This window comes from Malus sylvestris, chromosome 3 (genome assembly GCF_916048215.2).
Source record: "Malus sylvestris chromosome 3, drMalSylv7.2, whole genome shotgun sequence".
NCBI lineage: Eukaryota > Viridiplantae > Streptophyta > Magnoliopsida > Rosales > Rosaceae > Malus > Malus sylvestris.
In genome coordinates, this window is record NC_062262.1 from 9760848 (window position 1) to 9773195 (window position 12348).

At 35.0% G+C, this 12348-nt stretch overlaps 1 protein-coding gene and 1 pseudogene across 1 annotated transcript; one reads left to right on the forward strand and one right to left on the reverse strand.

The window, feature by feature from the left end:
* Positions 1-322: 322 nt before the first annotated feature.
* On the forward strand, positions 323-4541 carry LOC126616583 (tetraspanin-3-like). The gene is made up of 2 exons (XM_050284657.1): positions 323-976; positions 4034-4541. The coding sequence occupies exons 1-2, from the start codon at positions 464-466 to the stop codon at positions 4376-4378; spliced, it is 858 nt and encodes a 285-aa protein (XP_050140614.1). The 5' UTR covers positions 323-463; the 3' UTR covers positions 4379-4541.
* Positions 4542-4911: 370 nt separating this feature from the next.
* LOC126616950 (tRNA-splicing endonuclease subunit Sen2-1-like) lies at positions 4912-11033 on the reverse strand (annotated as a pseudogene).
* Between the last annotated feature and the right edge of the window lie 1315 nt (positions 11034-12348).

Below are 12348 nucleotides of genomic sequence, written 5' to 3' on the forward strand. Positions count from 1 at the left end.
TTCATTAATTGCTAATAAACGTATGAATATAAACAATATTATTTGCAAATCCATTTTCTTAAGTAAACTTGTTTTAAAAATAAATTTAAATTACGTAATTTGATAACCAACAACAAGAAGATGCCTGAAAAATCAGCTCTCCGGCCAAACTACACCAACACTCTTACAATGCAAGATGACAACACAAAGGCAGTTAGGCAGTTGTAAGACCAATAAAACACAAGGGTATTCAAGTCATTTCAAAGGATGTCAGATGCAACTTATTACATGTCAGCAACTCAGAGAGAGTACACATCACATTTCTGACCCTCACTCAAAACCTAAAAACCCTTATAAAACTAACACCACCGCTAGACCTCATCAAAACTTCAAACAAACTTCAGAAGTACAATCAAAGCAGAGCTGCAGCGGAGTAGAAGTAGAGAAAACAAAACCCAGAAGAAAAAAAAGATTAAAAAAAATCATGAGGACTAGTAACCACTTGATTGGACTACTAAATTTCATAACTTTCCTCCTCTCGATCCCCATCCTGGGCGGAGGAATCTGGCTGAGCAGCCGCGCCAACAACACCGACTGCCTCAAGTTCCTCCAATGGCCGCTCATCGTCATAGGGGTCGCAATCATGGTGGTTTCTCTTGCTGGGTTCGCGGGTGCGTGCTACAGGAACACCTTTCTCATGTGGGCGTACCTATTCGTCATGTTCTTCATCATCGCCGCCCTCATCGGCTTCATCATCTTCGCCTACGCGGTCACCGACAAGGGCTCCGGCAAGCCGGTGATGAATAGAGCTTACTTGGACTACTACCTGCAGGACTATTCCGGCTGGCTGGAGGAGCGCGTGGCGGACAATAGCTACTGGGGGAAGATAGCCTCTTGTGTGAGGGACTCAAAAACCTGTAAAAAGATGGGGAGGACTATGAATGGTGTGCCTGAGACTGCTGACATGTTCTACAACAGAAAACTCAATCCTATCCAGGTATGTGAATTTAGGAACTTTATTTTTATGGTTATGTTCATATTAGTTGGAGATTTTTCATGCAAATAATAATTTACACTAAATTTATTTAAATTACAGAGAGATAGTCAAATTTGGGGTCCAAAAGGGGAGCAAATAACAAACTTGACTAAAGTCAAGGCCTGTAATACTTGAAGTTTTAGTACTGTTTGAGTGATTATTTGATTTAGTGACACTTAATCTCAAGTTTTGACGGAGAGTAGTTGAATTAAAAATTTAGGGTTCTATTGCATGGGGCAAGGTTATTTCACTTCTGTTTTTAAAGTTGAAGTTGAAGATGATTAATTTGTGGGTTAGTGGTAGATCTGGTTATTGATGAGATCCTTCAAATTTGGTAGGGAAGTTTATGGCACATGGGCAGATACAATCTGACAACCAGGGGTGGGGTTTGAGGTTGAGTCCTCCATCTTGTTATATTATATTCATACCCATTAAACATTAATATATTATGGGATTCTTGTATTGTACCAATGGAAATTTGCCTTTTGTTGGCCATCTTTTGTTTTGTTTTGGTTTTTTTATTTTCTTGATAATGATGGAAAACCACCAACAAATAGAACAATAGTGCTCCCACCACCCACTTTGCTTATCTTGGGAATTAACGCGTTTATTTTTTATTGATGACATATAATCTGATTTATAAATTTTGTTTAAAAATTTATGCTTCCTAGCATTATCCTATCTAATCATGTGATTATTGTAAAAAACAAAACTTTTGTAGAAAAATCGTGCTTTAATTGATCAGGGATTGAAATGGCTCATTTTGTGATAATTTTTTTTTTCTGTTTTAAATATTTCTTTAGACAAAAAAGAATAACATTGTGTTTCTAAGCCCAAATCCATCAATTAAAATTTGGATTATAAAAAATTATTGACATATTAAAGGTTTTTTGACACCACAAAACCCCAATGGGGCGTTGACCGCAATCGAGAAATAGCTAATCTCAATAATTGTGTCTCTTGTTTATGCGGTGTAACTTGGAAATGATGTTTACAAGATACCAATACTTGTAGCCTTGCAGGGTTTACACTTAAATCTCCGGATATTAGGATTGGTTTGGAATTGTTGAGTTTTTTTCTTTTCAAAATTGCATTTGTTGTGCGGTAAGATTAAACAGTTGTAAAAAAACAAGTGTTTGCTAAATTATAGTGCTTAAAGGGCTTTTGGCAAAATAAAAGACCCAAGGGGGGTAGGATTATCAATATAGAACTTTCATTAATTTGTATTTTTCACTTGCTTCCTAAAAAAGCTTTTTTTTTTAGAAGCATGATTTTGAAAAAAAAATAAAAACATTTTTCTTCATAAACACACACAATTTTGGCCTCAACATAAAAATAAAAAAACTGCTTAGAAAAATTAAAACAACCCTAAACCAGACTCTAAGAACACTCATTACAAGAGTAGAAATTTTTTTATGAACCAATGGAGAACGAGATTCAAATTTGAGATGTCTATATAATTAGAAAGAGAAATACTACTAAAAAAAGAGTTAGACGGTAAAAACCAACTTAACTTAAATTTAAGCAACTCTTTGGGTTTGGGTTATCTTTGTTCACATTTTAAAAGTTATTTAGGTACTAATTACAACATGGTAGTCGTTGTATTGTACTTCATTACATGAAGTCAGTGTCCTCAAAATCTCTTAAGAAAGAATGTTCACATGTTCTCTTTTGGGAATGTTTGGAAATTGGTTGGCCTTTTTTGCTTTATCCTAACAGATTTTCTTTTAGGTGGAATTCCCTTTCTCATTTTTTTCTGGTACACCTTTAGAACAAACTTGGAATTGACCTAAAGTTTTCTCCTCCTTTCTCACATCTTTTTTGGAGAGATTTTATTAGTGTGTGGAAACACGGCCCGATACACCAAGTTTACTAATATAATTGGTTAGAAATTAAAAAAAAAAAAATCCAACCAATTGTATTACTAAACTTGGTGTACCGAGCCGTGTTACCGGCAGATTGAAAAATTTCTCTCTTTTTTGGGCTCACTTCCTTTTTTATTTTAATTTTTGTTGTTGTCTATAGGTCCACATTATCGGCATAAAAAAAAAAGTCCACATTATTGGTGTAAAGAAGAAAAAGTGTCCAAGTTATTGGTGGAAAGAATTACAATGCTCCAGAAATTATTGCATGCCTTTAGCATGTTCCATACTTTCTTCACATGTTGGACCATCCTGATCCAATTTTAAAATCACTAGGGAATAAATAAGTAATTTTCTTCCATAAATAAAGAAATAAAACTTTTCACCCATATTACATACTATTTTCCCCAAATTCTGGATTATACTAATTAAGCCAAAATTTTAAAACCAGTGGAACTTTAGTTTAAGCAAGACACCTAATTGTATCGATATGCTGATATCTGATTTAATTTCACATAATATTTCATAACAAATAGAAAAGATATTGGAAACCTGGAAATCTGATTTTAGTTGGGTGAGAAAAAATTTCAAGTAAAAAAGGCGTCTCACATTCATGGTCTTGTGCTGCTCCCATAATATAGTAAATGTGAGACACTTATTTCATTCAGAGTTTTTTCCGGGGCTTGATTGTTTCTAAGATCGCTTCTAGTTCTAAGATTTTTACTAGTTAACCACAATAAAGCCACGACAGACGGATTTTTATGCGGTTGCATGGAAGTTCTTCTTCTAGTTTAGTTGTAGTCCATAGTCATTCATATCCCTTTGTTTTATTTCTTGTATAATTTATGCTTATCCTTTTGAGCGAGGTTCCGTTTTGGTCCCTGTAGTTAACTAATTGCTGCATCTTAAGGATAATAGCTTAATTTTTTCATATGACATTACTTAAGGGTGATCTGTTACACTTGCTCAAGTTAGAATCTATAGTTATTAGGAGAACAAAGGAAAATATGAAGGAAACGTAATTGAAAATCACAGAAAACAGAAACGTTTCTTTCCTAAAGAAGATATATTTGTAATATGTGTGTGTTCGCGCGAGCGAGTATTTGTATTACTATGGTGACTGAAATACCAATTTTTTTCCCCACTTGTTCTACAGTCTGGCTGCTGCAAGCCCCCTACAGAATGTGGCTATAGCTATGTGAACGAGACAACCTGGACTGCCGGTGGAGGATTGGTCGGGACCAATCCGGACTGCACAATGTGGAGCAATGACCAAGAGCAACTCTGCTATTCCTGCAACTCTTGCAAAGCTGGTGTCTTGGCCAGCATCAAGAAGAGCTGGAGGAAGGTCTCTGTGATCAACATTGTTGTGTTAATCATCCTAGTTATCTTCTATGTGATAGGTTGTGCAGCATTCCGAAACAACCGTCGGATGGACAACGATGAACCCTACGGCCAGGCGCGGATGACAAAATCACGACCAAGTGCTTTCCAACTTTAATTACAATGGTAGCGAATTTAATACGAGGAAAAACTATGTGAAAAGTGTATGTTAAAAAGGCATTTCGGGGTTGCAGTCAATGGGTTATTTGTCTTAGTCAAGTGAACATCATGAATTTGGTTTTAATTTTTATAATTTGGCTATGTGAATTATTGACACTCTATAGTCTGTGTATAGACCGTATTAACCATCTACTGGAGAATTTTTTTTTCTTCGGTATGTGTTTACGCCAACTGCAAACACGATGCGGAAACTGGTAGTGTAGGTGCTTGACGTGGAAGTGTCGAGTTGTGTTGTGTTGTACATACTCTGACAACGTGAAAAAGTATCCACACAGTACAGATACGTATGAAGAAAAGCAAAGTTTGCATTACTTTTTACGTAAATTGCACAGATGATGTTGAAACGCAGAAAATCAACTCAATCAAATTCCCCAGATGTGAAACACATTTATTTAACTTGCAACATGAACATGGAAATTGTAATATTAGAAATACGATTCTATTTGACCACTGACCTCGTTCCAGTTTCGACTAGTCTATTGCTTGTGATTCCACATGATCTGTTGTATCTTCCTCGCGGCTCTGTTCCGGACTCCATCTTGTAACTGTGCGCTCTTCAACTGTGTAATTGGCCAAACATGACGGAGAGGCAGCATCATCACCATTTTTACTAATTGTAAGAACTAGCAATGTCTTTACAACACCTAGACAAATCCTTAAGGTGCAATGAACAACAGACCACACCTTCAATCTCCCATTTGCTTCAGCATCTCATTCTGATGACACAAGCACAGCGTATTCAGAATGGACCAAACTTGGAAGGTGACGGTAAGCAACAAAGTCCTCGCCATACTGATGTCCGGGTCTCACAACCCAATTTTTGTTCGAAGGTGAGAATACGCCTTGTAAAAGACAGGAAAAGCTGCCTTTTGGGATGTCATGTACTGCCAAAGCTCATGATCGTCCTTCGGGTGTTTATGCTCGCCGACTATCTTGAGGCATTTTAAAGTATAGCAGAGGAAAAATGCCTCTTCCGTGCCCAACTGAAACCAGTGCTTATCCTTATCGGCATTAACAATCGGATGACCAAAGTAGGCACGATTCCCTGAGCATCTGATTGTATTAGAGAAGACTGAAGCTGCAATACTATCATTGACATCGGATTTGCAAGCGCTTTAGCTTCTGCGCCTTTTCCTTTCCATCTAGGCCCTATTCGATGAATAAAACGATACTTCACCCCCTTGTTTGCCACCGGAATTCAGGATTTCAGCTTCTCTGTCAACAGTGAATGATGCATCCATGTCCCAACTCAACTGCATAAACTAAAGAATTCAATTTGAAATAAGAGGGAGTTATTAAAGACATGTTTTTGTCTCTCTTCTCATTTTATGTTGTTCATTACGTGCTCGTCCTATTGAGAGCAAGAACTGTGTCAAATCTAAGAGAAGAGAAGATCAAAGTTTGAACTCAACCATCATGAGTTCTTTCGCAGTTACGAACTAATATCAAAATTGTGTTATATATTTACGCTGCATTTTGTTTATCCAATAATTCTGTATGCTTCGTATTATATCGTTTGTTGTGATGTTCATATTAACTCTCAATCATTTTCGTCTTGTAAAAAATAGTCCTTATAACTAATCATTGAGTTCTGTCTTGTCATCAGGATTATCGATTGGTTTTTTGTTAATATGGATGATATTGTAGACCATAATTCCGCATGCTTCGTATTATATAGTGTGCATGAGTGTCCTTATATATATTGAAAAATATATGCAATATACAATACATATATTGTCTGTCACAGCCCGTCCTGGAGATGTGCATTATTTTATTCTCGAGGACGTGAAAGGACGGTTTTATCCTTAGATGTTGAGACTGTAGTGTATGTGTGTGTCATATTATGAGACTTAGAGGTTATTTTGTGGTTTTGGATTGGTGACCACACACACACGACACTCACTCCCTCTCTTCTTTCCCGTACTCTCTCATCTCTCTTGGACTCTCTCTCTCTCCCTTCTTCGTACGGACAAGCTACAAATCCCACACTCAAGCACGGATCGACGTTCTAAAGGTGAGATTCTTGTTCCTTACAAGCCCTTGAGTACATCTATACTATTCTTAGAACTTGAAACCGTGAAAAAACCTAAGAAACCCTAACCCCGATTTTGTGCACTGTTCATGCACACATAAAATCTTGCGTTTCAGGGAATTTGAAGCTTATAGGAAGCTTAAGGAGGTCCTCACGAGTCTTGGGGTACTTCGTTGGAAGGATTTGGACGTCGGAGGGCTGAGATCGACGTTTATCTAGGTAAGCCGAGCTATCGAGCTATCGAGCTTTCTCGGGGAAAACCTAGTAGATTTTAAGCCTTGAAAATTGTATAACGTGATTCTACATGTTATTAGCTTCATTTTGGTACCAATTTCATGAAAAATTGTGAAGAAACGAAGGAGAATAGTGGTTTTAAAGTTTTACCCAGAAACCGGCGAAGTCGCCGGTGACTCACTGGAGAAGAAAGGAGAATATTCCGTCAGTTTTGACGGAATATGCTAAAGCTGTCAGTTAGGGTTAACGGTTACCGTTGGGTTTTAACGGAATATTTTGAGGAATATTCCTAACGGCAGTTAGATAATCCGTCAGGGTTCCCTGTGTGTGGCGGCACGTGAGGGTTCCAAAAATTAATCGAAAAATTTGGGGATGATCCTGAGGTTGTGTAGGTCACTGTGGTATATTCATATACCCATTTTGAGCTATGTATGAGAAGTTATTAGCTAGTTTTGTCTATATGCTTTAAAATAACGTTTTTATAGTTAATTCGCATATAGGTGAGACTTATCCCGAGGACGAGCGTATCCAAGGGCGACTCGGGGGCTACGACCCTTCGACATACCAGTGAGTGGGCTTTTGGTTTTCAGTATATATTTATATACTTGATATTTTCCCAGAAATATGTTTTTAAATGATAGTATGCCATAAATGCCATGCATATAAGTTTATAATTCATATATGAATTGGTATGCGATGCGTGCTGTGGATGCTCAGGTAAGCTCATGTGAGTTATGTTTGGTTATGTGAATTGTCAATGATGCGATATGTGATTGAATAATGTTGAGCTCATAAAACTGCACTTAGGGTGATTGTGATTTAGCCAGAGTTATGGCACATGCCTGTTTATTATGTCACCTCCCGCACCATATGCTCATATTGGATCAAATTTAGGTGCACAGTCTTATCGTACAGACCTTATTTATGGTTTCGACTCGTAGGTGACTAGCGAATTATCGCCTAGCTATTATGTAAGAGTAGTATTGAGCATGATTAAATTACACCCATTATTGTCGTACAGACCTTTTCATTTGGTTCTGACTCTTGTGCAGTATATTGCCGTATAGGTCATTATAGTGACTCCGGCTAGATTGATTTTGAGCTATGAATTCAGCCGTACAGATTACCACAGGGGTTCCGGCTAACATGTTATATTTCTATGAAATTATTATTACCTGAATTGCTTACTCTGTTATATCTTGGCATGACATACATATGAATATGATTATGTGAAACATGATTTGAATTGATATATATTTATGTATATGCATATATCTTGATTTTGGGATAAATTATACATGTTTTACAGCGAGGGGTTAGATATGTTGATAAATGAAAAAGTTTTGTAAAACATTTGTTTTTGCCCACTCACATTTTTTGTTTTGCGCCCCTCCAGGTTTTAGGTAAGTTTGCAGTTGCTGAGTGCGAGGACTTCGGCGGTTCTGACACATCTAAATAATTGTAGGACATCTTATGGTACTATATAACTAGTACTTGTCCTATTGAACTGCACCTAGACTTTCTATGCTCTGATTAGGAGTGTTTAGTTATGTATATTACTCCTAACACTTCCTGTTTAGTAGTGCACTCTAGTAGTTCGGTTTTTAATTATTCTTATATTTCTTATCATTATTGCTTCCACACTGTGCACATGGCTACGTCACTCTCACGTGACGGCTAGCATGCCTTGATCTCGGTCAGGGTGTGTCATATACATATAATAGTAAAACTATATATAATAGATTGAGATTTATACATTATGGTGAATGTTTTTATGCAATCGGAGGTTGATAAAATATCAATTATGTGTTTTAAAAGTAGAGAATCAGGTGGATTCTGTAGTGTGACTTTTCATACTTTATTATAGTCGTAAAGAATGATGAATACATTACAATCAGAAAATTATCTAAAAGATATTATAGAATCCCATAAAAATTTAATCGGATTTACACAATCACATTCTTAACTAAATTAAGATTGTAACATTTTTTAATTAATACTGAAATTTAATATTTTGTCTATTAATTAAAATATTTAAACCAACATGGTTTGAATGTAAAATTTGATCCATACATACAAAGTTTCCCTAAAGAATATATTCAAGTTCACATTGGGGCATGGAGGCCTGACAATTCCTGACACGACCCGATAACCCGACATGACACGACACGAAATTAACAGGTGTTCGGGTCGACACGATAATGAATCGGATCGTTATCGGGTAACCCGATAAGCACCTATTAAGATAACGGGTTGGTTCGGGTATATACGTGAGTAACACGATAAGCAGAATATTAATTTAATAATTTTATAACCCTAAAAAATACTATAATTATATATATATATATATATATTAAATTAACTATAATAATTATAATAATTATATATACTATAATAATTATACCCCCAAAATATTAACTATAATAATTATATATATAATTTTAAATTAAATTTTATACCCCTAAAAACTATAATAATTATACGTACATAATAAATAGATTTAAATCTACTTAATAAATATATATATACCATTGAACTTGATGGGATACGAATTATACGAAACTAATTTCAACGATCCAACCATCAAACTTGTTTGTATATGCTTCGAGATTGCATCATTAAAAAATCGCAAAAAAACAAACATTCATAGATCAAGTAACCGAACAAAACTTTTCAACGGTTATAAAACGAAAAATCACGACTTAACTGTTATTTTAACTCCGATTTTATGATTTTTTACAGCTACACTCTTTGACCATATATGAATACAATGAATGAATTCCATCTTCAATTTAAAATATTTACACTAGTGGATATCTTATGTTATACTTAATGAAAGTATAAATAAACTCTTAAGTGTTAGTGAATCTATTGTTTTGATGGGATACGCATTCTATGAAACTAGTTTCAACGATCCAATCGTCAAACATGTTTGTAAATACTTCGAGATCGCATACGCCAAAAATTGCAAAAAAAAAACATTTAGAGATTAAGTAACCAAACAAAACTTTTCAACGGTTATAAAACGAAAAATCACGATTTAACGGTTATTTTAACGCCAATTTTGATGATTTTTTACAGCTACACTCCTTGACCCTAAATGAATACAATGACTGAATTCGATCTTCAATTTAAAATATTTACACTAGTGAATCTTATGTTATACTTAATGAAAGTATGAATAAACTCTTAAATGTTAGTGAATCTATTGTTTTTATGGGATACGCATTCTACAAAACTAGTTTCAACGATCCAACCGTCAAACATGTTTGTATATACTTCGAGATCGCATACGCCAAAAATTGCAAAAAACAAACATTCAAAGATCAAGTAACGGGACAAAACATTTCGACAGTTATAAAAAGAAAAATCACGATTTAACGGTTATTTTAACTCCAATTTTGATGATTCTTTACAGCTACACTCCTTGACCCTATATGAATACAATGAATGAATTTGGTCTTCAATTTAAAATATTTACACTAGTGGATATCTTATGTTATACTTAATGAAAGTATGAATAAACTCTCTAAGTGTTAGTGAATCTATTGTTTTGATAGGATACACATTCTACCAAACTAGTTTCAACGATCCAACCGTCACACATGTTTGTATATACTTCGAGATCGCATACACCAAAAATTGCAAAAAACAAACATTCAGAGATTAAGTAACCGAACAAAACTTTTCGACGGTTATAAAACGAAAAATCACGATTTAACGGTTATTTTAACTCCGATTTTGATGATTTTTTACGGCTACACTCCTTGACCCTATATGAATACAATAAATGAATTCGATCTTCAATTAAAAAAATTACACTAGTGGATACCACAAAATCTTATGTTATACTTAATGAGTATGAATAAACTATAATAATTATATACATTAATTTAACAATTTTATACCCCTAAAAACTAAAATAATTATATATATATATATATATATATTAAATTATGTGTTTTAATGTTTTGAAGTAATATTTATGTGGCAAAGTGTGGTATGTGCAAATTTAAGAAAAAAATATATTTTTCTTAACGGATCATAACGGGTTATAATGGGTCGGGTCACTTTACCCGTTGGGTAAAGTGACCCGACCTGTTAAGATAACAAGTGTGACACGACACGAATCGTTAAGATAACAGGTGTTAAACGAAAACGACACGAACACAACAGACACGACCCGTTTGCCAGGCCTAGGTGCAAGTATGTAATTGGGAGGATCAAGATATGCTAGAGTATGATTGCGAAATGAGTTGTTTGACAGGTAAAGGCAGACCAAGCCATTGGTGCTATACACATTGTAGAGACGATGCTCATTGGACATTGTTGGAAGGTTTAGAAGGTGGAAATTTTGATGAGATCGACAAAAGAAGGGTTGCGAACTAGAGAGTGTAAGCAGTATATAAATATATGAACTACAACAATGTAGAAAAACCAACACAACACTAGGATTACCAATTGAATATCAGATTCACAATAACTGAAGTACAATAACATGCAATCTGATAGAACAACTTACCTGGAGGTATCACCATTGAGGAATCTGAAGGAAAATAAAAAGGAAAGTATTTTAGGATTTGATTTAATTAGTGATTTTATATGATTTAATTAGGGTTTTGATATGATTTGATTTGGTCTAGGTTTCCTTGTCTTGTAGACAAAGGATTGTTTTGATTTATTTCCTAGTATAGCTCCTTTGTAATCTTATAAATACCACCTTTTGGAGAAGAATAAATTATTGAAGTAGTATTTTGAGAATTGTGAGATTGTACATAATTTTAATTTATCCTAAACCCTTAATTTTCAACTTGGTATCAGAGCAGAGTTCGATTCTTGGTTGAGCTTTGCTGTGAGCGCTTCCCTGTGGGTGCACGAAGCTAATTTTCTTTGTGCACCCACAAGCTATAAACGTGAGGGTGAAGATTGTCTACAATTGTTAGAAGAAGATAAATTTCCGCTGCAATGAAGAAGAGATAAAAGGAGGAGGAAAAAAAAAAAGAATGAGAAAAAAGATATAAAAAAAGAGATATTTGGTGGTTCGGGCTTCCGAAAAGAGGTGTTAGTTTCAGTTGGGCTTTCGAAAAGATTAGCGTTTGTTCCAATTGGACTTTCGAAAAGAGGCATTGGTTCCAACATATCAAAAGATTTATTTATCGGGCTTTCGGAAAAAGACGTTAGTTCTAATTGGGCTTTTGAAAAGATTAGCGTTAGTTCTAGTTGGGCTTTTGAAAAATCGCGTTAGTTCCGAAGGTTATGATTTATTCGTGGGGCTTTCGAAAAGAGACGTTTGTTCTAGTTCGGCTTTCAAAAAGATTGGTGCTAGTTCCATCTGGGCATTCGAAAAGAGACGTTAGTTCTGATGGATTGTGATTTGCTGAGCTTTCAAAAAGACCGACGTTAATTTCATCGTATCAATGAAGATTTCCTTCTTGGCAAACTCATGATTTCACATCATGAGTTTGAGAGGTGGTGTTGGAAAATAAAAAGGAAAATATTTTAGGATTTGATTTAATTAGTGATTTTATATGATTTAATTAGGGTTTTGATATGATTTGATTTGGTCTAGGTTTCCTTGTCTTGTAGACAAATGATTGTTTTGATTTATTTCCTAGTATTGCTCCTTTGTAATCTTAAATACC

Bases quoted from the DNA above. Each gene is read 5' to 3' on its own strand.
- LOC126616583 (XM_050284657.1), top strand. From the start codon at position 464: ATGAGGACTAGTAACCACTTGATTGGACTACTAAATTTCATAACTTTC. The intron at 977-4,033 runs GTATGTGAATTT...CTTGTTCTACAG, and splicing joins GAAAACTCAATCCTATCCAG to TCTGGCTGCTGCAAGCCCCC.